The sequence below is a fragment of the Erinaceus europaeus genome, chromosome 13 (assembly GCF_950295315.1).
Source record: "Erinaceus europaeus chromosome 13, mEriEur2.1, whole genome shotgun sequence".
Lineage (NCBI taxonomy): Eukaryota > Metazoa > Chordata > Mammalia > Eulipotyphla > Erinaceidae > Erinaceus > Erinaceus europaeus.
The window spans coordinates 66496996-66520909 of NC_080174.1; the positions used below are offsets into that span (position 1 = coordinate 66496996).

Consider the following 23914-nt stretch of genomic DNA (forward strand, 5'->3'; position numbering starts at 1 on the left):
CCCAGGGGTCTACAGAAAAGACAAAGTGGGTAGCCCTCAGCTACAGCATCTCAAGCCATCCTACAGAAGACCTCATTGCTGCTGTGGCTGTAGGAACACCCTGGAAATATAGAAAGAATGTAGGACTCAGTGAAAGAAAGAAAATGAGAATTGTGGAGGTAGCTCAAGCCTGGATCTGAGTAGTCTTAAGCACTCACACCTGGTAGGGAGACAGCCCTCCCCCCCGCTCTGTAGGCCAAGACAATATACTTGCTTTTGTGCCTAAAACTTTGGGCTTAGAGTAGTAGGTCCCAGGCTCTTTGTCCTGTTCTGAGTTTCCCTGAGACAGCCACTCCCCTGTGTGTGTGCTTCTTTTCAGTATGTACCTCATATACCCTCTGCTTCAAATGCTTTCTTCCTAATATCACTGCTACCCCAATTCACTCCATGTCTTTTTAAAAAATATTTTATGTATTTACTTATTTTAAGATTTATTTATTTACTTATGAGAAAGATAGTAGGAGAGAGAGAGAGAGAGAGAGAGAACCAGACATCACTCTGGTACATGTGCTGCTGGGGATTGAACTCAGAACCTCATGCTTGAGAGTCCCATGCTCTATCCACTGCGCCACCTCCTGGACCACCCTCATTCCATGTCTTTAGCTCAATTCCATATACCTCTAAATTATGTTTTATTATTTCTCCTTAGCACATATCACTACTCAATATATGAAATATAACATACAACATATAAGCTTCATGAAGTCAGAAACTGGCCTCATTTGCTGCTGCATTCCCTAGCACATGAAGCAGTGCTGATACACAAGAATATAGCAACTAAAGCTTACAACACACTATTGCATAACTGAAATTAGCTAAGAGGATAGAATTAAAATGTTCTCACAATAATGGTTATGGAAAAGTTTGACAAACACAATTAAAACAATGTCTGACAGGTGGGGGGAGGCTAGCATAATGGTTGTGCAAACAGACTCTCATGCCTGAGGCTCCCAGGTTCCAGGTTCAATCCTCCAATACCACCAGAAGCCAGAACTGAGCAGTGCACTGGTTAAAAAAAAAAAAATCACCAAAAATGATAAATGTCTGGCACACAACATATGATTAATAATTACCAGTTGAGTAAAGCACATGTATAGGGTACACAAAGACAATCCCACCAATCTTATTAAACCAGGAAAGATCTGGCTATGGTCTAGTATAACTGAGGTGTGATGCAAGGCTATCCAGAGCATCCATGTTATTCCCTCCACCATCAAGAGAGACTTGTCCCATGACAACTCAACTTCTATTTGCAGTTAGGGGAGAAAAAAAAAAAAGGGTATACAGGAAACCTAACCTAACGGAGTAATCCAAACAGTCCAACCTTTTTTGAAGATTCAAGATTTTCTCTAGAATAAGCCTATGAGGTTTCAGAATTCCAAACCTGGCTTTGGCAGAACTCCTAGAGTATAGATGATGGGAGTTTATTTTAAGTAATTTGCAAACCACTAATCATATACTATAAATGGTCAGTATCTGGCATATGCAACTTAACAGCAAAAGGGGCTCTTTGTTAGAGCTCTAATATTTTACTCATGGGCAGGCTGGTTGCTTGTCATTTTGTTAATTTGGGAAGAGGTAGTGACAGATGGCCCTGGTTGGGCTTAGAAAGCTGATAAAGCTCTTTGGTAAATGTTGCAAGAACTAGAGTAGTAATCAAGAGGCTGCTCTAAAAAGGGATCCTGGTAGGGGCAGAAATAGTCCCAGGATAACTGGCAGGCTTGTTTCTAATCTACATAGTAAAGTTCCCATCAGTGATAGGACATGTTGGTTACTGGGTTCCTGTAATGTTATCTGTGAGATCATTATTACCCAATTCAAGTGGGATCTAATCTAGGTCAGAGGATTTATATCCTCAACTTTTTTTTTGCATACCCCATCTGATAAATGATTCAGAAACTGGCTGTTCTCCCTAAAACCTCAGTAACTAGTTCTATCATCTAGCAGGCACTTAGGCCTAAAACCATTAAATCATTAAATCCTGCCTCCACCCCCCTCTTGCTAATTTATCTCCAACCCTGTTGAACGCTCATTTGTTAAGCAAATATTCATTCACTCCGTGAATACTGCTTTCTTTTCCTTCATTGCTGGACTCTCACAATCTGTAAGTGTGATATTTAGCAGGAACATAGTAGCTAGATGATTATATTGTTCAGGATAAAGCCACTCATCTTTCTCTCTTAGCCTCTTTTCTGACTCCTAAAATGCCCATGTTCTCATGGTTTTATCTGCCATTCTCTGTCTAGCTGATTCTTACTCCTCTTTCAGTACTTGATAGCATTGTGTTCTCATTCCATACGCCAGCCAGGCTAGGGAGTTTTTGTGTGGGGTGGAGGCACTTTGGGGTTTGTGTTTATTTATATCCTATCAATTATTGTTAATGTCACTACTTACAGTTGAGCCTTACTATTACTAGGCACTATACAGAACATTTCATTCTATTTTTACAGTAGCCCTGTGATGCATTCATTATCTGCTTTCGTCACTTTAAGAAATAAGCTTTCTCAGACTCACCTGTCTGCAGCTATACCTCATGTTTCTGTTCCCATGTATGGGACTAACAGTCTAAACTCAGCTCACTTAAATTGTAAATTGTATCTTCCAATAGATACGGAGTAAAACTCTCAAATTTAATGTCTAAAATGTAATTTCTGATCTGTGCCTGCAAAGTTCTCCTATTTCCTCCCCTTTCCCATCTTAGTTACTGGCAACTCCATCTTCTCAGTTACTTAAGCTAAATATGCTGATGTCTTTCTCTGGTATATTTTTTCTCATATCCACAGCTGACCCATCAGCAGATCCTGTTGGTTCAGCATTCACAGCATATCCAGAATCCAACCATTTCTTACCACTTCCCTACTCCTCCTCCAGTTTAGTGTCATTATTTCTTACTTCAGTGTTGAAAGCCTCCTAACTAGTATCCTATTTGTTCCTTATCACAACTGCCAGAACAATCCTGTTGGAATCTAAATCAGATCACTCCCTGGCTGGAACACTCTCATTGCTTCCAGTATACTCCAGGGAGTCCCTAGTGGCCTACAGGTTCCTGTAGAAACGTTTACATCTCTATCACAGACTTTTTCTCCCACTTCTTCCTAGGACCCCCCTCCCCATTCCAGTTACTCTGGCCCTCTGGTATTTTTCCAGCAGTCCAGCCTTACCCCCACATCAAAGCTCTTACACTTGCTATTCACTTCCAGGAATATACTTCTGCTAGACCCCTGCTTATACCACCCATGGACTTCCCTCAGGTCTTTGTTCAGTCTGTTCATAAGTGTTTTCTTATAATCATCCTTCCAAACAGCAATCCCCACTCTCTCCAACCTCCAAATACCTTAGGCTCTCTTTTTCTCCAAGACATGTATCTCCATGTAATATCTATTTTACATATTTTGTTTACTCTTGCCACATTAGAATGTAATCCAGAAGTGAGGTGAGAGATTTCCCCTATCATGTATTTCCTCATATATTCTTCTGCACCTAGAGCAGAGCTTGGGTACGGGAGTTGATGGCTGCTCACTAACAGATGGAGAAGTGAAGACTTGGTCAATTTTCTTACCCAAGGTCTACCTAGTGAGTGGGGTGTTGAGTTCTACAGTACTGGATATTACCTTTTAAATTATACCTCCCCATTTACTACCATCTTCTACAGAGCCAGAGGGGAGTCCTAACCTGAGGGCAGAAGATTTTAGCAGAGATTCAGCTTCATCCTACTTGCTGGATATATGCTGTCCTGGTTTCCCAGGTTTTTAGCCAAATTTCTTAGGAAATCCTCCTCCCTTGAAACCATCCTGGATAGTCAACCAGCGGTTTCCCTAGCCACAGCAGGGCTTTGTCAGTCTAAACAGGGTTAAACCACTTCACTATGGGTTACTTCTGCCTCCCCACAAAATTGTACTTAGCCTGATACACAAATTGCTTGATCACACCACTGTGATCTTAAATCACAAGTTTTGGGGAGTCAGGCAGTAGCAACAGCACAGCACCCATGGTGGAAAGTGCAAGAATCAGCTTAAGGATCCCGGTTTGAGGCCCAGGCTCCCCACCTGCAGGGGGTTGCTTCACAAACAGTGAAGCATGTCTGCAGGTTTCTGTCTTTCTCTTTCCCTTTCTGTCTTCCCCTCCTCTCTCCCTTTCTCTCTGTCCTATCCTACAATTACGACATCAGTAACAACAACAATAACTACAACAATGGCAACAAAAGGGGATAAATAAATATTAAAAAACAAGTTTTGGGGGAGTCGGGCTGTAGCGCAGCGGGTTAAGCGCAGGTGGCGCAAAGCACAAGGACCGGCATAAGGATCCCGGTTCGAACCCCGGCTCCCCACCTGCAGGGGAGTCGCTTCACAGGCGGTGAAGCAGGTCTGCAGGTGTCTATCTTTCTCTCCTCCTCTCTGTCTTCCCCTCCTCTCTCCATTTCTCTCTGTTCTATCCAACAATGGCAACAACAATAATAACTACAACAATAAAACAACAAGGGCAACAAAAAGGGAATAAATAAAAATAAATATTAAAAAAAAAGTTTTGGGATAAAAGTTCTCTATAGTTTTATTTGTGTAACACTAAGGACAGAACTTAAGATTCGTAAGTGGTAAATATAGGAAGCTTTCTGCTAATGATTATAAAACCACCAAAACTACATAAAGTATACACGTGTAAACATATCCAAAGGATTGATGACCAAGTGACAGAAGCTTTCTTCAGGAAAAGGAAGAACTAGAGGTGAAAGAAGTTTATAAAGGTAGAAAGCAAGCTAGAGTTATCATTGGTACTAAAGTGACTAAATTCATACCAGGAATTCTGCTGGTGTGCTAAACAGAGGCAGAATTTATTAGTAGCTCCCAGGTTTCAACGAGAAGTCAAGTTAGACAAGGGCAGTATTACATATAATAGATTCAGAAATCAACCTTGCTGAGGTTGTTAGTTTACCTGAGGTCTTGCTCTACTTGATACTACCCCCTGCATACCTGCTAATAACAGAAACAAATTACTGGTGCCACATGTACGGAAGATCAAAGAGGTAGTGGACCAGATAAGCCCAATTCAAGGCTATGAAAATAACTAAGTTCTGAATGAAACTTCTGAGGGCACATCAGCAAGAATTAGTGATGCCCTGGAGTGGAGCACGAGGGAAGCTCTGAAGAGGGCTCTGAGTGACGCATGATGGTGGTCACCTAGCATGCTGGCATCACTCAGCACCATGAACTTTACTTCCTGTTACTTGCCATATACCAGCACTCAGTTTCTCTAGGAGAATGAACATACATACTCAGGCAACAAATGACACACAAATTTTACCAAATTAAGACAAAGTACATCAATCTGCATTGGCATTTTTTTAATCTTTCACTTGTGCAGAACTGAAATTTGTATTTAAAGGCACAGAAGGAAGAAAAGGCAGTTATCACAGCCTGGATTCATAGATAAAGAATGCTGGATAAAAATCATAGAACTGTTTTCTTTAGCCTTGGGGAAATAAATAATTCAATGCTAGACTATTTTTCTTATATTTCCATTTAAAGACATCACTCAATTATCAGATGATCAAAAGACTGTCTCTATCTAGCCAGGTCCCAGGGTGCACAGTTGATCCCACTTTGAAATAAATAGCCAGGAGGTAAACATGGCCAGTGCTGGGAGCCATAGGCACAGGGTAAGTTCTCATTCAGAAAAACTGCCAGAGATCTGAAGCAGTTAAGCACACAGTTTCAATACTGGAAAAGAATCTGTCATGGCATTTGCTTTAAAAATAAAAATTATCTTCACTTATCAGATCTGTAATTTTCAAAAACAAAATCAGGCCTGATTAAATAGTATTTAAGACTATCAATGAAAATTACAAAAATAAAAAGTTCTGTCCTTTAAGTGATAGAAAACTATGTATTTTTTCCTGTAATAGCATGAGAATCATTAGCACTTAACCCATATATCTCTTAAAATGAAATTTCCTCTTTCCACATTCTGACACTTTAAAATAGCAAAACCCATTCAAGATGGAAATTTCCTCTATGTGAAAGGATGCAGTGTTTACAGGAGAGTATGACTGAGAAAAAACTGAATGTTTTGAAAGACACTATTATAATCTGCCTCTAATGGGATCATACCTATCAGGTAGATAACAGAATGCGCTTTCCTTAACAAGCAAAACTGAAACCAAAAGATACATAATTCCTAATGTCAGAGCACTATTTGAAACTCCTGATCAGTGTGTAGCCAGAGCACAGAGAAATTTGTTGGAACACAGAACATATTTCTAATGGTTTTCACTGAACTAATATCAGTCTTACAAATTACTACCTTACTTCCGTAATTAAAACACTGATTGGCCAGTTTAAACCACAGCAGTATGAAAGTAAAAACAAGTTTCAGCTGAGGAATGAGCACAATTCTTAAGGACCACTGTTTCTGCCTTACAAAGAGGACTAAGAGTTGGTGTTCCCTGTTTCTAACCATATGCCCAAAACACTTTGTATGCATATTCTATATATGTGTGTAAACAAAACAAATTCTGTATTTTTCTCAAATAATTTTACAAGTTGATGTGAATTAGTTGTTAAAGCTAGAAGTATGCCCTTTAAAAACAGTAAACCTTAAATCCCACCTATTTTCTTTAAGAAATGGATTGTTAAAATCATTTTTGAAATGAGATATTGAATGTATTTAAATCTAGACTGTTCCGTACTTAATAATTTTTCTTAAAAAAAAAAAAGTTTAAAAAACATCAAGAGCTGGAACATGCTGCCAGGACAGAAATAACCAGAAATGTCTTCAACCACAGGTCCATGAGCAACTCAGTCTTGTTTTGAGGTTTTCAAAGCTTGAAGTCTCTCTAGTAGTGGAGGATGAGAATAATGCCACATTGAAAACAGCCAGTCAGAAACAGGAAATCCCAAGTTGTCTTTGTTTAGTTTGATTAAAGCAGAATATAAGTCTTTAGACTTTCCAAGCTTCTTGGCAAACGCATCAGCTTGAAACTCAAATCTGCGGCTTAGTACTGTTAGGCAAAAAGAAAGAACCTGGAAAAGTAAATAAAAGTTTTAACCGCTGCCCATCTCTTTGTTGTCAATGAAAGTTTCATGAGCTAATAAGACTATAAAGAAAATTCAGGGGCGGGGGTAGATTAGCATAATGATTATGTAAAGAGACTCTCTGAAGTCCCAGGTTCAACCCCCTGCAGCACTACTTCTCCAGAGAGAAGGCATGGGGCAGAGTGGGAGAGAGAAACCACAGCACCTCTCCATCTTTGCATAGTGCTCCCATGTGGTAATCAAGGGCTCAATCAAGACCTCACGTGTGGCCAAGTGTGCATTCTATTAGGTAAGCTACCACCCAGCTCATTTACGTTTGAAAGGCATTTACTTCATGAGAAAGAAAGGGCACAGCACCACTCCGGCATATATGGCACTGGGTACTGGATCCAAGGCATCATATATATAATACCTGTGATTTACTACTCACTGAGTCACCTCTGTGGTTACTCACTTACTTATTTAAACTACACCATTTAAAAATAATTTTTATTTGTAAAAAGGAAACACTGGCAAAAACCATAGGATAAGAGAGGTACAACTTCACACAATTCCCACCACCAGAACTCCGTATCCCATCCCCTCCGAGAGCTTTCCTAGTCTTTATCCCTCTGGGAGTATGGATCCAGGGTCATTATGGAATGCAGAAAGTGGAAGGTCTGGCTTTTGGAATTGCTTCCCTGTAAACTATACCATTTTATTTCCTTTTTTTCACTACCCCAAAAGTTATAGATTTGAAGCAGGCAAGGGCACTAGTGAGAGATTATTCTTATAATATGCTAAAGATTATACTTTACCTCATTGTAAGGTGAAAAAATAAACTGGAAGATGATCAGTAGCCCAATTAGAGTAGGTTGACTGCTATAAAAACCAAATGCAGCAAAAAGTTCCTTTCGACCAATTAACACAGCAAACAAGAAAAAGCACAGGAAAGAATTCATCTAGAAAAATAAATACAAAATTTCTAAGTTCTTACTAAGGTGATTCCATTGTGAGATCAAAAGCACCAAAAAGGTATAAAATGGTAAAATTTTAAGAATGAAGCTAGTGTGATCGTGGAAAAGTTGCTTAGTAGTTTTACAGTGTTGTTTTTTTTTCCTAGAAAGAGCAAAACTTTCCTTCACTATATATTGTGTAGTTTTCTCAAAGGACAGACAGGCTTAAGTGAAACCACCTATGATCAAGAGTTCAACGTGATAAACAGCAGTGGGAAATTTTCTTTCTGTAAAAAGTTAAAAGAATGTTAGCTTTGCTTGCACTAGACCATAATTAGACATGAGGCATTACACCTGACCTTGGTGTAGAGGCTGCAAAGTACAAAAAACTCCCTCTGAATTCTCTCTAGGACTGCTGGAACTGTATAGAAAAGTTAGAAAGTTTCAAGAAAAATATAGACCTTTGAAAAAACATCGAAATTCTGCTCTAAAAAGAACCCCCTGATGTAAAGCTGGAGAAAAAGCAAACAAACTATATTTTTCCCTTATAAGATCAGAATCTTGAAGAGCACACATATATCTAAGTATGTTGATCCAAAATAAACCAGATGACTAAAAGAAGCTGCTGGGTCGGTGGGGTTCAGAGTGAAAGAACACACTAATAGACTCCTCCCTTCACTAAAGAGGCAGTCATTTTCTTCTTTAAACTAAGTACCTACATTGAATTTGAACTTTTATGATTATTTAATGTTTCATTCACTACTATGCAATCCTAAAACAGTTTCAAGCCTAGGAGCTCATTTTTATAGCTAGATTGTGTCTTTTAAAAAAATATATATATATATATATTTATTCCTTTTTGTTGCCCTTGTTGTTTTATTGTTGTAGTTATTATTATTGATGTTGTTGTTGTGGGATAGGACAACATAGATAGAGAGAAATGGAGAGAGGAGGGGAAGACAGAGAGGAAGAGAGAAAGACAAATACCTGCAGATCTGCTTCACCGCTTGTGAAGCAACTCCCCTGCAGGTGGGGAGCCGGGGGCTCGAACTGGGATCCTTATGCCAGTCCTTGCGCTTTGCGCCACATGCACTTAACCCGCTGCACTACCGCCCGAGTCCCTAGATTGTGTCTTAATCTCTCTACTAAGACAATAGAAATGTATATACAGGACTCACAAGTTTTTCCATTTAATTCATTATCTAAAACCAGCTGGTCTTTTAGAAAGGTGCATTTAGGCATTAAAACCCATTTAGGCCACATATACTCAGAACCAGTGAACAGACAGTGTTACTTCCCCCAAAGACTGAAAACTGTGATCATTCTGTTGATTTACAGGTACTATAACTCAGGACCATGGAAATAGGATAGTGGTTACACAAAAGGTTTTCATGCCTGAGGATCTGAGCTTCAGACTAAATCCCAAGCACCACCATAAACCAAAAAGTGGTCTGGTTAAAAAAAAAAAAAAAAAAGGGAGTCAGGCTGTAGAGCAGAGGGTTAAGCGCAGGTGGCGCAAAGCACAAGGACTTGCTTAAGGATCCCGGTTCGAGCCCCGGCTCCCCACCTGCAGGGGAGTCGCTTCACAGGCGGTGAAGCAGGTCTGCAGGTGTCTATCTTTCTCTCCTCCTCTCTGTCTTCCCCTCCTCTCTCTATTTCTCTCTGTCCTATCCAACAACGACAACAACAATAATAACTACAATAATAAAAAAACAACAAGGGCAACAAAGGGAATAAATAAATAAAATAAATATTAAAAAAAATTAATCCCCCAATAAATAAATTTAAAAAATGACTAACTCAAAGGAAGGATTGTCATAGGGATTGTTGTTTTCTTTATTATACTTCCCAACTTCTTTTCAATGGGGAAAAAAGATACACACACACACACACACACACACACACACACACACAGTGAAAGACACAGAATCTGAGAGGAAAGAAAAAGAGACACCTGGAGCACTGCTCCACCCCTTGTGAAGCTCTTTCCCTACAGGTGGGTGACCAGGGGCTCAAACACATGGTGGGTAACATGTATGTTTTAGTGGATGTGAAACCGCCTGGCTCCTATTTTATTTTAAGGAGAGAAAGCAGAAGGGGTAGGGGTACTTTTAAATGAACGGGGGGGGGGGGAGTGTATTATTTAGTGTTAGGGGGTCTCACACATCTGCTCTGCCTCTAAGCCACCTCTCTGGTCTCTTTAGCTTTGTCTTCCAACTTTACTTCAGGGGGTTCATTTTAGAGTAGAACTTTGATGTTTTTTCAAAGATAATTGGTCTATATTGTTCTTGAAACTTTCTAACTTTTCCATACAGTTCCAGCAGTCCTACAGAGAATTCTGGGGGAGCTTTTTGTACTTTGCAGCCTCTGCACCAATATTTTACTATAGTTTTCTGAGGGAGAGAGAGACAGAGAGACAACAAAGTACCACTCCACCATTCCTAGAGTTCCACTTGTCTCTGTTCTCGGTGTTCTCCTGGGCGGCATGCATAGAGATTACAATCTACCTCTCTGACCTGAGGGAGGAAAATGTTAGAAAAGCACTGCAATGTCTAACTTACCTAGGTTTCCTCTTTTTGATCTTCAAGTTTATGATAGCTGAATGGCTTGAGAAGGTGTAATGATAAAGGTGATTAAAAAAAAAAAAACCCAAAAATCTCTATGTAGCACATTCAAAGTACATTCAATAAGGAAATAATATAAGAAAAAAGACAGACACTAGTAGTAAAGAAAGAAACTGTGATGGGAAATTGGGTCGTCTGGCTACAGATTGTGTCTCAACCCCTCTACTAGATGACCTCTCCTTCCTGTCACACTTTTTTAAAAAAAATTTTTTTATATTTATTTACTTTCCCTTTTGTCGTCCTTGGTTTTTTTATTGTTGTTGTAGTTATTATTGTTGTCGCCATTGTTAGATAGGACAGAGAGAAATGGAGAGAGGAGGGGAAGACAGAGAGTGGGAGAGAAAGATAAGACACCTGAAGACCTGCTTCACTGCCTGTGAAGCGACTCCCCTGTAGGTGGGGAGCCGGGGGCTCGAACCGAGATTGTTAATGCTGGTCCTTGTGCTTTGTGCCACGTGCACTTAACCGCCCAATTCCCTGCCATACTTGTAATGGGATTCATACCATAAAAAGAGTCTCATCAAACTTACCTGGCTAATAACAATATTCTTCACTGTGTGTCCCAACTTCCAATGGCCCAATTCATGACCTAGTACAGCAAGGACCTCCTCATTTTTGCATCCTTGTTTCTTATTCTGAATAAAAGAACAAACTGAAAATTAGTAATCAAGAATCTTTTTAAAAAAATATTTTGTAAAGCCATATATATATATATATATTTTTTTTTTTTTTATCATTTACTTATTGGATAGAGACAACGAGAAATTGAGAGGGAAGAACAGAGAAGGCAAGAGACAGACAGACACCTGCAGCCCTGCTTCACCACTCAAAAAGCTTCCCCCATGCAGCTGGGGACCGAGGGCTCAAACCTGGGGCCCAAACCTGCGGACTTGTGCATTGCAACATGTGCGCTCAACCAGGTGCACCACCGCCCCCCCCCCCCTTTTTTTAACTAAAGCACTGCTCAGCTCTGGCTTCTGATGGTGCAGGAGATTGAAATTGGGACACTGGAACCTTAGACACGAGAGTCTATTTGCATAACCATTATGCTATCTATCCCCAACCCCCAGAATCTTCAGAAAGTTATTATTTTTTTTACTGCCACCAGAGTTATTGCTGGGGCTTGGTGCCAGCACCACGAATCCACCACCCCTAGTGACTATGTTTGCTTTTCTTTTCTTTTTTTTTTTTGCTTTTCTTTTTTTTATTGTATTTGACAGGTCAGAGAGAAATTGAGAGGGGAGGGGAGATAGGGAGAAAGATAGACACCAGCTGACCGGCTTCACTGCTCATGAAGCATCCCTCCCCGAAAGTGGGGAGTAAAGGCTTGACCCGTATCCCTGAGTATGGTGATGTGTGCTTAACTGCCCACCACCCATTCACTGCCCACCACTGTTCACCACCGCCCATTCCCTCACCCCCTAAAAATCTCTAGAAAGCTTATACCCTAAGTATCTTTAAGACTTTGTGAGAACTACAGTGGTTATCATTGGATGGTGATGGCAGCATAGAACTTTGGTTCTGTAAATTATTAATAAATAACTAATAAAAAATAAAATTTTAAAAGTTTATACTTTTTATCCTGTGAAAGCCATCTCCTCTCCACACCCCGGTACCAGTATCATTTTACTACAGGAATACTGATTTAGTATGAACTTTTCCTGGTATCTAGATCATGTAAATAATCAGACTTGTATTCGAAGTGGAATGTAGAACTAAATGTATCCCTAACAGACAAATAATTGTAAAATAAGTAAAAGTTCCTGGGAAACAATAAAATGTTAAATCATTTATCTAGTGGCCAGAGCTCTATACTTACAAACATGAGGTCCTGAGTTTAACCCTCTAGAATCATATATGCCAGAGAGGTGCTCTGGTTCTCCCATAAATAAATAAATCTTAAAGTATGAGGAAGAAAAACTAATTCTCAGAATTTCCAAAAAAAAAAAAAAAAAACCTAAGTTCTTAGACTTAGGAACTACATAATGTACTCCAAGCAGACCTGAGATAAGAAGTCTATACCTGCAGGACCTTAAATATAAGTGAAATCTTAAGAACAGTCAGAGAGAACCTACAATAACAATCTTAGACTAGACTTTTTCAACAGGTACAAAGGAAGCCACAACACAATAGGACAGTATCTTTGAAGTACTAAGACAAAATACTATCAGCCTTGAGTTGAAATCCAAGAATGAGTGTGAAATAAAAAATAAAAGCTAGAATTTTCCTAAGGAACTTTTAAAACACACTTCCATGAGAAGAAAAGTGACTCTGGGGCCAGGTGGTGACACACCCAGTTAAGTGTACATATTACCGTGTGCAAGGACCCGGGTGTGCAAGGACCCCACTCCCCACCTGCAGGGAGGATGCTTCGTTAGTGATGAAGAAGTCTGCAGGTGTCTTTCTTGCTCCCTCTGTCTTCCCTTCCCCTCTCAATTTCTCTCTGTTTTACAAAATAAAACAGAAAGAAAAAACAAAAAAAGGAAAAAAATGGCTGCTGGGAGCAGTGGACTCAAGTCAGCAAGACCTAGCAATAATCCTGGTGGTAATAAAATAAATAAAATCTTTAAAAAATAAATAAAATAAACAAAATGGGCAAACTGATTGTACATTTGTGTATTTTAAGTTTCTTAAAAATATTTATTTATTAATTAACAAGGGGGGTAACGCTAGGGAGAAAGAGCTTAGCACCTTATCCAGTACTCCACCTCCTGGCTGCTGCTTAAATTACTGCTTTTTGCTGTGTGGGCTTTTTTTTTTTCTTTTTTCTACCAGGGTTATTGCTGGTACTTAATGTCTGCAGGCTCTACCATTCTAGCCGACTTTTTTTCTTTCTTTTTTAAATTTATTTATTCCCTTTTGTTGCCCTTGTTGTTTTATTGTTGTAGTTATTGTCGCTGGATAGGACAGAGAGAAATGGAGAGAGGAGGGGAAGACAGAGAGGGGGAGAGAAAGAGAAACACCTACAGACCTGCTTCATCGCCTGTGAAGCGACTCCCCTGCAGGTGAGGAGCTGGGGGCTCAAACCTGGATCCTTAAGCAGGTCCTTGTGCTTTATGCCACCTGTGCTTAACCTGCTGCACTACCACCCAAATCCCCTGACTGACTTTCAAGTTTTGTGCCCATGGCTCCAAGGTCCCAGGTTCAATCCCAGTACCACCATAAGCCAGGGCTGAATAATGTTCTACTTATTTAAAAGGGAGGGGGAGAAGGACTTTATAGCCAGTGTTTATTTACTTTGAATAAAGACAGAGAAATTGAGAGGGATGGGGGAGATAGAGAGGGACAGAGATAACAGCACTGACTGACTGCCTGTGAAGGTCTTCCCCTTGCAGGTGGGGACCAGGCGCTTAAACCTGGGTCCTTGTTCACTGTCATGTGTGCTTTACCAGCTGAGCCACTGCTCAGTTCTGGTTTGTGGTAATGCTAAGGACTGACCCTGGGTCTTTTGGTGCCTCAGGCATAGAAGTCTTTTTTTAAAATAACCATTACAATACCCTTCCCCCAACCCCCCCGCCCTATTCCACATACTTGAAAGAACTGGGTGATCTTTCAAAATATTTAAACCAAAGAATGCTGTTTTCATAGCTATTAAAAGGTCAGTAATTTCACTACATTGTTTGAAATTTCTGGAGCACTATCTAACATCTAGAGTTCCTAGAATGTAATCTACTCTGAGAGAGTATACCTCTTAAGTAGGCCGACTTGCTGAACCTGCACAAGTTCCCCAATCTTGTCACCGAGTTGTCCTTTCTGGACCTGCTTTTCTATCTTTAAAATAATCTTTAAATCTCTTCCTAGCTTAAATTTTGCCTTTTTGGTCAGACCAAGACATTTTTCTTCCAGTATCCTAACTGGCAAAATAATCCTAATTATAAAATGCATCAAAGGAGTTAACACCTCTTCTCAATACTATTTAATCCTTTCACAGAATTTTAGTTCAACAACATTTCTATGACAAGCTAAGACTTGTACTGGATCATCTTTTTAAGCATCAAAAAATTGTATAACATTTTCTATATGATTTTACATATATGATTGCATTTAATCTTTCTAACACCAAATGGCTGGCATCTTACGTCCAGCATTTCTTTTTCTTTCTTTCTTTTTTTTTATTCCCTTTTGTTGCTCTAGTTGTTTTATTGTTGTAGTTATTGATGTCATTGTTGTTGGATAGGACAGAGAGAAATCAAGAGAGGAGGGGAAGACAGAGAGTGGGAGAGAAAGACACCTGCAGACCTGCTTCACTGCTTGTGAAGCGACTCCCCTGCAGGTGGGGAGCAGGGGGCTCAAACTGGGATCTTTAAGCCAGTCCTTGCGCTTCGCACCATGTGCACTTAACCCACTGCTCTACCACCCAACTCCCCCAATCCAATGTTTCTTAATTAGAAGTAATCTTGGGCGGGGGAGACTACATAATGGTTATGGAAACAGACTCTCATGCCTGAGGCTCCTAAGTCCCAGGTTCAATCCCCCAAACCACCATAATCCAGAGCTGAGCAGTGGTCTGGTGGTGTTTCTCTGTGTGTGTGTGTCTCTCTGCATCTCTCTCAAAAATAAAAATTAATAATTAATAAATTTTTTTAATAAAAAAAAAAGTAATCTTGTCTACCCCACCTCACATCACCCCCAGCCCTGAGGACATATCGCAATGTCTGGATATAGTGAAATTTCTGGGGGTTAAGGAGGAGGTTAATCCTGGCATCTATTGGGGAGAGTCCAGGGAGGCTGCTAAACTCCTATAAGGCAGAAATTACTCTCAAAGAACATAAAATATTGAACACAAAATTCCAGTAGTGGCACGGTAAGAAATCCAGCTTGCTTTACCTTTTAATAAATCAAATTTTACTCACCTTACTTGCCCAGAATTACATACGTTCAAAATCATCTCTATATGACAGCAAAGTCAACGGCACATTTCTTCACACACATAAATCTGATGAGTATTTCTAATTAAATTAATATTTTTCAATCTTTGTCCCCTCTCCTTTAGTGTTTTGGTACTTTAGATTTTGATAATTAGCATCTGCTGACATCACTTAAGACAGGATTCATGGGAGTTGGGCAGTAGCGCAGTGGGTTAAGCGCAGGTGGTGCAAAGCACAAGGACCAGCATAAGGATCCCGGTTAGAGCCCCTGACTCCCCATCTGCAGGAGCGGCTTCACAAGCAGTGAAGCAGGTCTGCAGGTGTCTATTATTCTCTCCCCCTCTCTGTCTTCCCCTCCTCTCTTGATTTCTCTCTGTCCTAACAACAAAAAATCAATAACAATAATCATAACTACATCAATAAAACAACATGGGCAACAAAAGGGAATAAATAAATTTAAAAAAAAAAAGAGGATTCATAAGCATCCTTACTCTCTCCTCTCATACTGCATCACTACAGCAAGTATATTGTACCTTTATAACGTAATTTTCTTGAAATGAAAGTTAACCTCTTTATTATTTTATTCTTACTACCAAGCAAAGTAACTTAGCACAACAAGAGAAAACAGACCAGATTACATAATGTACCCAAGAGCACATACTGGTTTGTCAGAAAAGTCAGGACACATTTTTGGATAGAAAAACACATGACTTTTCCAACAAGCCAATAGCTATGAATGCAAATCTAATTCTCTTCATGACAAAATCTATAATTACTATGTCTCAAGGAATCTAAAAATTAAATGTTCAGATCCTGTCTGACTGTGTAAATTCTTCTATTGCAAACATGCTATATTTATACATATACATATATATTTATTTTAAAGATAGCCTGTTATAAGATTTTTCCTGGGGCTAGGTGGTGGTACACCTGGTTGAGCGCTCACATTACAATGCACAAAGACCTGGGTTCAAGCCCCTGGTCCCCATCTGTAAGGAGGAAGCGTCACAAGTGGTGAAGCAGGGCTGCAGGTATTGCTCTCCCTCTCTACCTCCTCCTCAATTTCTCTCTACATATCCAATAATAAATAAAAATATTTTTAAAAAGCAAATGATAAAAAAAGATTTTTCCTATCTTATGCTTCTAATTTTAATGTGTACATTCTGTAAAAGTTTCTAAGATAGTTAGCAATAAAGGTGGGGGGGTAGTCTCTCTCAAATAAATACCAGAATCACAAAGAGGTCAGAATGCTTTTAGTCTCTGTGTTCAATCTCCCTGAATTCAATAATTTTTAAAGTAATTTTTAAAAAATATGAGTCTTTATTTATTAGATAAAGACAAAATGAAATTGAGAGGGGAGGGGAACTAGTGGGGAGAGAGACAAAGAGAGACACCTGCAGCCCTGCTTCACCACTGATGAAGCCTTCCCCCTGCTGGTGAGGACCAGGGGCTTGAACCTGAGTCCTTGCACACTGTAATGTGTGCACTGTAATGTGTGCACTTAACCAGGTGTGCCACCACCTGGCCCCTCTGAATTCAATTCTTACTACAAAGAAATCAAAGTTTTAAGAGGTGTCACAGGAACTGCTTATAAAAACTAAGCCAGTCTTTTGGGGATTAAAAAAAAAAAACTCACTTTAATTTTAGCTTTTATTTCTTCACTGTCCCCTTCTCCATCATTGTGGGATTCCATGCCAGACTCTTCCTGGATGTCTTTGTTTAGTACAGAATACTCTTCTAATAAAGTGTCAAACAAAACTATTCGCTTATTCTTGAAGAAGCCATAAAAATAGGCATTGCTGTGGGAAGAGCGTTTAGATCCTAAGGAAAAGAAAGGTAAAAGCACGGAAAACAATTTAAAAGTTTGGGGTCCTCTGGAAAGACACCTAGGAACTGAATTACTGAAAAGGTCACTAACATGCTCCAATTGTTTAATACTTGAAGAAAATGTTATCAACAAAAACTAGCAACAGTGGTGCAGTGAATTGTATACATATGCATAACCTTGAAATCTTTTAATTGTGTAAGCCAATATTAAATGAGTAATAGTCATCAAAAATTTTAAGTCAGCATCAGCCCACTGAGAGTGTTTGTTCCCCAACTGTCTTTCTTACCAGCAAATGCTTATGCTTATTGATGATTTATAGCAATAACCAAGTAAAGCCTAAATATCCAATAGTGGTGGAATGATTAAATTATGATAAAGTCATGAAATGGAATTTTAAGCAGCCAGAAAAAAATGATATTTTCAGGAAAAATTTGTCAACATATTGGGGATATAATATTTCCTATTTATAAGGTTTTACTGTTAGAAAAGCATAAATAACAAGTCTATTAAATGTCTTTAAAATATGGAGTGCTGCTTATTACTAGTTTCTAGAACTGTTTTGGTTCCCTCCTCTACATTTTACTTTTTACCAAGTCCTTTTTTTAAAATCAGTACATCTACTTCTATAATCAGAAACGAAATTAAAAACTATCTTTAAAGAGACTGGAAAAAAATACTTAAATTTTATAACAGTAACTAGCTAACAAAACTATGGTTGACTTTTATTTTGACATTTTCTCAACTTCTTAAATATTCTACAATGAACAATAAATTAAGAGTGGCTCAGTGAATAAGGCTTACTTAGAATAAGTCAATCTTATTAATAAATAAAAATCTTTTCAGGGCTGGAGGTGGTGCACCAGTTGAATGCACAAGAACCCTGGTTCAAGGCTCCAGCCCCCACCTGCAGGGGGAAAGCGTTGCAAGAAGTAAAGCAGAGCTGTCAGTGTCTCTCTCCCTCTCATCTTTCCCTTTCCTCTTGATTTCTCTATCCAGTAAATAGGTAAATATTTTAAAAGAATTAAAAATAATAATATTTATTTATTTATTTTGGTATGGGGCTAGGTGGTGGCACACGTCGTTAAGAGTACATATTGCAGTGCACATAGGTTCAAGTCCCAAGGCCCCATTTACAAGCGAAAACTTCATGAATGGTGAAACAATGTTGCAGGTGTCTAACTCTCCCTCTATTTCCTCCTTTCCTCTTAACTTCTCTAAAATAAATTAAAAAATAGAGAAAGATAGATAAATCTTAAAAAATTACACTGGTGGGAGTCGGGCAGTAGCGTAGCGGTTTAAGTGCAGGTGGCGCAAAGCCCAAGGACCGACGTAAAAGCCCAAGGACCGACGTAAAGAACCCGGTTCGAGCCCCTGGCTCCCCACTTGCACTGGAGTCTCTTTACAGGCGGTGAAGCAGGTCGGCAGGTGTCTATCTTTCTCTCCCCGTCTTTTCCTCCTCTCTCTATTTCTCTCTGTCCTATCTAACAACAACGACATCAATAACATCAATAATAACTACAACAATAAAAAACAAGGGCAACAAAAGGGAATAAATGAAAAAAATTAAAAAGAAAAAAATTACGCTGGCACATGTGACACCAAGAATCAAACTCAGAACCTCAAGCTTGAGAGTCCAATATTTTTTTAAATATTTATTTATTTTCCTTTTTGTTACCCTTGTTTTTATCACTGTTGTGGTTGTTATTATTATTGTTGTTATTGATGTTGTCGGATAGGACAAAAAGAAATGGAGAGAGGTGGGGAAGACAGAGGGGGGAGAGAAAGACACCTACAGACCTGCTTCCCTGCTGGTGAAATGACCCCCTGCAGGTGGGGAGCTGGTCATTGCGCTTTGTGCCATGTTCGCTTAACCCACTGTGCTACCGCTCGACCCCCAAAAGTCAAATATTTTATCCACTGAGCCACCTCCTGGGTTGCTCTAATTTTTAAGTGAGCTTAAAAATATTTCTTTTTGGGCGGGGGGAGACAGCATAATGGTTATGCAAACAGACTCTCAAGCCTGAGGCTCCTAAGTCCCAGGTTCAATCCCCCGCACCACCATAAGCCTGAGCTGAGCAGTGCTCTGGTGTTTCTCTCTCTCTCTCTCTCTGCATCTCTCTCAAAAATAAAATTAATAAAAAAAAAAAAATTTCTTTTTAAATTTTTATTTTATTTTTTACGTCAGGGTTATTGCTGAGGCTTGGTACAATGAGTCTACCACTCCTGTTGACCATTTTTCCTTTTTTTTTTTTTTTTTTGTAAGAGAGAAATTGAGATGGGAGGAGAGAGGAAGAGATACACCTACAGCACTGCTTAACCACTTATGAAGCTTCTCGCCACGTAGGTGGGGTGGTGGGGACTTGAACCAGGCCCTTGTGTTAATGTGTTAACCTAAATATACACCAGTTTCTGTGAGAGAGAGCTTATGTGCACACGTATCCATAAACTACTGCAAAATATATACCTGAAAGCAGAAGTACACTAGAGTTTGCAGTGAGTACCTCCCTAACACTTCCTCTCCACTATTCCAAGCTTGGGATCCATGATTGCTCAACAAATTGTTTGGCTTCGTATGTTAACTCTCTTTTCAATCACCAGGTTCCAGATGCCACCAGGATGCTGGCTAGGCTTCCCTGGATTGAAGACCCCACCAATATGTCCTGGAGCTCAGCTTCCCCAGAGACACACCCTACTAGGGAAAGAGAGAGGCAGACTGGGAGTATGGACCGACCAGTCAACGCCCATGTTCAGCGGGGAAGCAATTACAGAAGCCAGACCTTCTACCTTCTGCAACCCTCAACGACCCTGGGTCCATGCTCCCAGAGGGCTAGAGAATGGGAAAGCTATCATGGGAGGGGGTGGGTTGTGGGGATTGGATGGTGGGAATTGTGTGGAGTTGTACCCCTCCTACCTTATGTTTTTGTTCATTAATCCTTTCTTAAATAAAAAATTAAAAAAGAAAAAGAAATAAAAAGAGAGAAATTGAGATGGGAGGAGAGAGGAAGAGATACACCTACAGCACTGCTTAACCACTTATGAAGCTTCTCGCCACGTAGGTGGGGTGGTGGGGACTTGACCAGGCCCTTGTGTTAATGTGCATGCTTAATTAAATGCACCACCACCCAGCCCCTAAAGATATTTCTTAAAAGAAACCTGCAGGTCACGTGGCATGAAGCGCAACCAACAGCATAAAGATCCTTATTCCAGCCCCCCCTCCCCCACTGGCAGGGGAGTCACTTCACAAGCAGTGAAGCAGGTCGGCAGGTATCTATGTTTCTCTCCCCTTCTGTCTTCCCCTCCTCTCTTCATCTCTCTCTGTTCTAACAATGACGACATCAATAACAACATAATAACTACAACAACAAAAAACAAGGGCAACAAAAGGGAAAATAAATAAATAAAAATAAAATGAAACCTGCAGGTGTGATTTTGCTTATTTATTTTGGTTTTTAATTTTGTTTCCAGGACTTTACTGAGGCTTCACACCTTTCCTCTGCTCCCAGAAGACTTTTTCTTTTTCTTTTTTTTCCTTCTCCCTTTACTTTAGATAGAGAGCAAGAGACAGAGAGGGAGACAGAGGAGAGGTACTATAGCACTGCTCCACCATCTGTGACACTTCCCTTGTGCAAGGTGCTCCCATGTGGTGGCTGGGGCTCAAACCTGGCTCACCTTACAAAGCAAAGTGTGTGTTCTTCTAGATTGGCTATCTCCCAGTACCAGACATGAAAATTAATTAGGCGGCTCCCCACCTGCAGGGGAGTCGCCTGTGCTTCACAGGCGGTGAAGCAGGTCTGCAGGTGTCTATCTTTCTCTCCTCCTCTCTGTCTTCCCCTCCTCTCTCCATTTCTCTCTGTCCTATCCAACAACAACAATAATAACTACAACAATAAAACAACAAGGGCAACAAAAGGGAATAAATAAATAAAATAAATATTTAAAAAAAACTCAAAAAAAAAAGAAAAGAAAATTAATTAGGAAAGTAGGCAGATCATATGCACATAACCAAAATTGGGCTGAGGAGATAGCTCAGTCCGTTAAAGTGTAGAATTTGCATATCTGATACCCTCAAGACTACAAGTTCAATACCCACTACCACCTTAGACCAGAGCTGAAAAGTGCTCTGGTCAATTTGATCCTCTTTCATTCTCTCTCTCTCATAAATAAATAAATAAAAATAAAGTTTTATGTGGGCCGGGAGATGGCACAGTGGATAAAGCATTGGACTCTCAAGCAGAAGGTTATGAGTTCAATCCCTGGCAGCACACGTACTAGAGTGATGTCTGATTCTTTCTCTTCTCCTACATTTCTAATAAATAAATAATCTTTAAATAAACAAAAATCTTTCTTACAAAGTGAAATTACTGTCTCAACATAGTCTAATGATGCAAATATCTCAAAGTAGGGCTAAAAAATACCTAAGCCAAAATCATGAGAGGGTTCTAGCTAAAAGTAAATACTAAAAACGCCTACTAAGTCAGAATCTCGGAGTAGAATCCAGGAGTCTGTCTTCTAGCAAACTCTACAAGAAATTTTCATTTTCTCTTAACTTCAAGAGTTCCTGTCCATGGACAGAATATTCACCACAGGAGAGATCCAAAAGGCCAAGAAACACATGAAAAAAATTCTTCAAGTCTTTGATTGTCAAAGAAATGCAAATACGAGATACCACTTTACTCCTGTGAGAATGTCATTTACCAAGGTAGCAGCAACAAATGCTGGAGAGGTTGTGTGGTCAAAGGAACCCTTCTGCACTGCTGGTGGGAATGTCAATTGGTCCAACCTCTGTGGAGAACAGCTGGAGAACTCTCAGAAGGCTAGAAATGGACCTACCCTATGACCCTCTCCTGGGGATATACCCTAAGGAACCCAACACACCCATCCAAAAAGATCTGTGTACACATGTTCTTGGCAGCACAATTTGTACTAGCCAGATGAGTGGCTGAGCAGATGAGTGGCTGAGCAAGTTGTGGTATATATACACAATGGAATACTACTCAGCTGTAAAAAATGGTGACTTCACTGTTTTCAGCCGATCTTGGATGGACCTTGAAAAATTCATGTTATCATACTCAATGGTGAAAAACTGGAAGCATTTCCACTCAGATCAGGTACTAGACAGGGCTGCCCACTATCACCATTACTATTCAACATAGTGTTGGAAGTTCTTGCCATAGCCATCAGGCAGGAGCAAGGAATTAAAGGCATACAGATTGGAAGAGAAGAAGTCAAACTCTCCTTATTTGCAGATGACATGATAGTATACATGGAAAAACCTAAGGAATCCAGCAAGAAGCTTTTGGAAATCATCAGGCAATACAGTAAGGTGTCAGGCTATAAAATTAACATTCAAAAGTCAGTGGCATTCCTCTATGCAAACACTAACTTAGAAGAAGTTGAAATCCAGAAATCAATTCCTTTTACTATAGCAACAAAAACAATAAAATATCTAGGAGTAAACCTAACCAAGGAAGTGAAAGACTTGTATACTGAAAATTATGAGTCACTACTCAAAGAAATTGAAAAAGACACAAAGAAGTGGAAAGATATTCCATGTTCATGGGTTGGAAGAATTAACATTATCAAAATGAATATATTACCCAGAGCCATCTACAAATTTAATGCTATCCCCATCAAGATCCCAAGAACATTTTTTAGGAGAATAAAAAAAATGCTACAAATGTTTATCTAGAACCAGAAAAGACCTAGAATTGCCAAAACAATCTTAAGAAAAAAGAACAGAACTGGAGGTATCACACTCCCAGATCTCAAACTGTATTATAGTGCCATTGTCATCAAAACTGCTTGGTACTGGAACATGAACAGACACACTGACCAGTGGAATAGAACTGAGAGCCCAGAAATAAGGCCCCACACCTATGGACATCTAATCTTTGGCAAAGGGGCTCAGACTATTACATGGGGAAAGCAGAGTCTCTTCAACAAATGGTGTTGGAAACAATGGGTTGAAACATGCAGAAGAATGAAACTGAATCACTGTATTTCACCAAATACAAAAGTAAATTCCAAGTGGATCAAGGACTTGGATGTTAGACCACAAACTATCAAATACTTAGAAGAAAATATTGGCAGAACTCTTTTCCGCATAAATTTTAAGGACATTTTCAATGAAACGAATCCAATTACAAAGAAGACTAAGGCAAGTATAAACCTATGGGACTACATCAAATTAAAAAGCTTCTTCACAGCAAAAGAAAACACTACCCAAACCAAGAGACCCCTCACAGAATGGGAGAAGATCTTTACATTTCATACATCAGATAAGAGTTTAATAACCTACATATATAAAGAGCTTGCCCGACTCAACAACAAGACAACAAATAACCCCATCCAAAAATGGGGGGAGGACTTGGACAAAATATTCACCACAGAAGAGATCCAAAAGGCTGAGAAACACATGAAAAAATGCTCCAAGTCTCTGACTGTCAGAGAAATGCAAATAAAGACAACAATGAGATATCACTTCACTTCTGTGAGATTGTCATATATCAGAAAAGGTAACAGTAGCAAATACTGGAGAGGGTGTGGGGTCAAAGGAACCCTCCTGCATTACTGGTGGGAATGTCAATTGGTC

At 39.6% G+C, this 23914-nt stretch overlaps 1 protein-coding gene across 1 annotated transcript in view; it reads right to left on the reverse strand.

The window, feature by feature from the left end:
• Positions 1 to 5362: 5362 nt before the first annotated feature.
• The window catches only part of ZMPSTE24 (zinc metallopeptidase STE24), a 45641-nt gene continuing 27089 nt past the window's right edge, over positions 5363 to 23914 (reverse strand). The window contains exons 7-10 of the mRNA XM_007536087.2: positions 17131 to 17315; positions 11157 to 11261; positions 7865 to 8008; positions 5363 to 7055 (exon numbers count right to left, since the gene is read on the reverse strand). Of these exons, the coding sequence (XP_007536149.1) occupies positions 6831 to 7055; positions 7865 to 8008; positions 11157 to 11261; positions 17131 to 17315 (659 nt within the window). The 3' untranslated portion in view covers positions 5363 to 6830. The remainder of the gene's footprint in view (positions 7056 to 7864; positions 8009 to 11156; positions 11262 to 17130; positions 17316 to 23914) is intronic.